The 663-nt window shown below is 60.0% G+C and overlaps 1 protein-coding gene across 1 annotated transcript in view; it reads right to left on the bottom strand.

The window, feature by feature from the left end:
• Positions 1 to 230: 230 nt before the first annotated feature.
• CLIP2 (CAP-Gly domain containing linker protein 2) overlaps positions 231 to 663 on the bottom strand; it is a 57,070-nt gene continuing 56,637 nt past the window's right edge. The window contains exon 16 of the mRNA XM_003794254.2: positions 231 to 262. Coding sequence (XP_003794302.1) covers positions 251 to 262 — 12 coding nt within the window. The 3' untranslated portion in view covers positions 231 to 250. The remainder of the gene's footprint in view (positions 263 to 663) is intronic.

The following is a 663-nucleotide window of genomic DNA, read 5'->3' as shown; positions in this document are numbered from 1 at the left end:
CTGTGTGTCCCAGTTGAAGGCCCTGGCTTGGTCCGGACTGTACCGCTCTGTAGAAGGTTCTGCTTGAGGAAGCTTCCTAGTCTGGGAGGGGTTTGGGGTAGGGGATTTTCCACGGGGGCAAGTACGTTATTGTTACAAACACTGTCTCGTCTCCAAAGTGACAGTCCTGGCCCCTTCCTGGAGGGGGCGCCATTGGGCAGCTGGGCAGGGCTCTGGTATGGACTGGGCTGCTCCATTGTGTCCCTCATGGTCAATGCTTGTCCTAGAAAGAGCAAGGGCTTGGTCAGCGAGTTCTCGAAGAGCCTTGGGGGACAATCTCAGGGTTGCTGGGAGGATAGAGCCACACTAGCTGCAGATCCAACTCCCAGGGTACCTTGGTAGAGAGTGGCTGCTCTGCCCACACCACCCTGCCCGCCCCAGCCCTGCAGCTGGAGCCTCCCTCCTCTATAGCCAGAACCTCCACCCTGCCCCAGGCCTGTTCAGGCTCCCCTCCTCCCCTGCCCTCTTCCCTGCAGGCCTGGCCCTAGGTGAGATGGAAGGAAGAGGAGAAAGCAGGTTCCTCCCTCTGCTCCAGCCTCACCCACCTCAGGCCATACAGCAAGCTGGGGGCAGGCTGGCTCCCCGGCAGTGAGTGCTTATAATACTGGGGGTGAATGCCAGGAC

The sequence above is a fragment of the Otolemur garnettii genome, unplaced genomic scaffold, assembly GCF_000181295.1.
Source record: "Otolemur garnettii isolate 467f Iridium unplaced genomic scaffold, OtoGar3 scaffold00077, whole genome shotgun sequence".
NCBI lineage: Eukaryota > Metazoa > Chordata > Mammalia > Primates > Galagidae > Otolemur > Otolemur garnettii.
The sequence above is the reverse complement of the archived record's forward strand: the minus strand, read 5'-3'. Positions and strand labels throughout refer to the sequence as shown.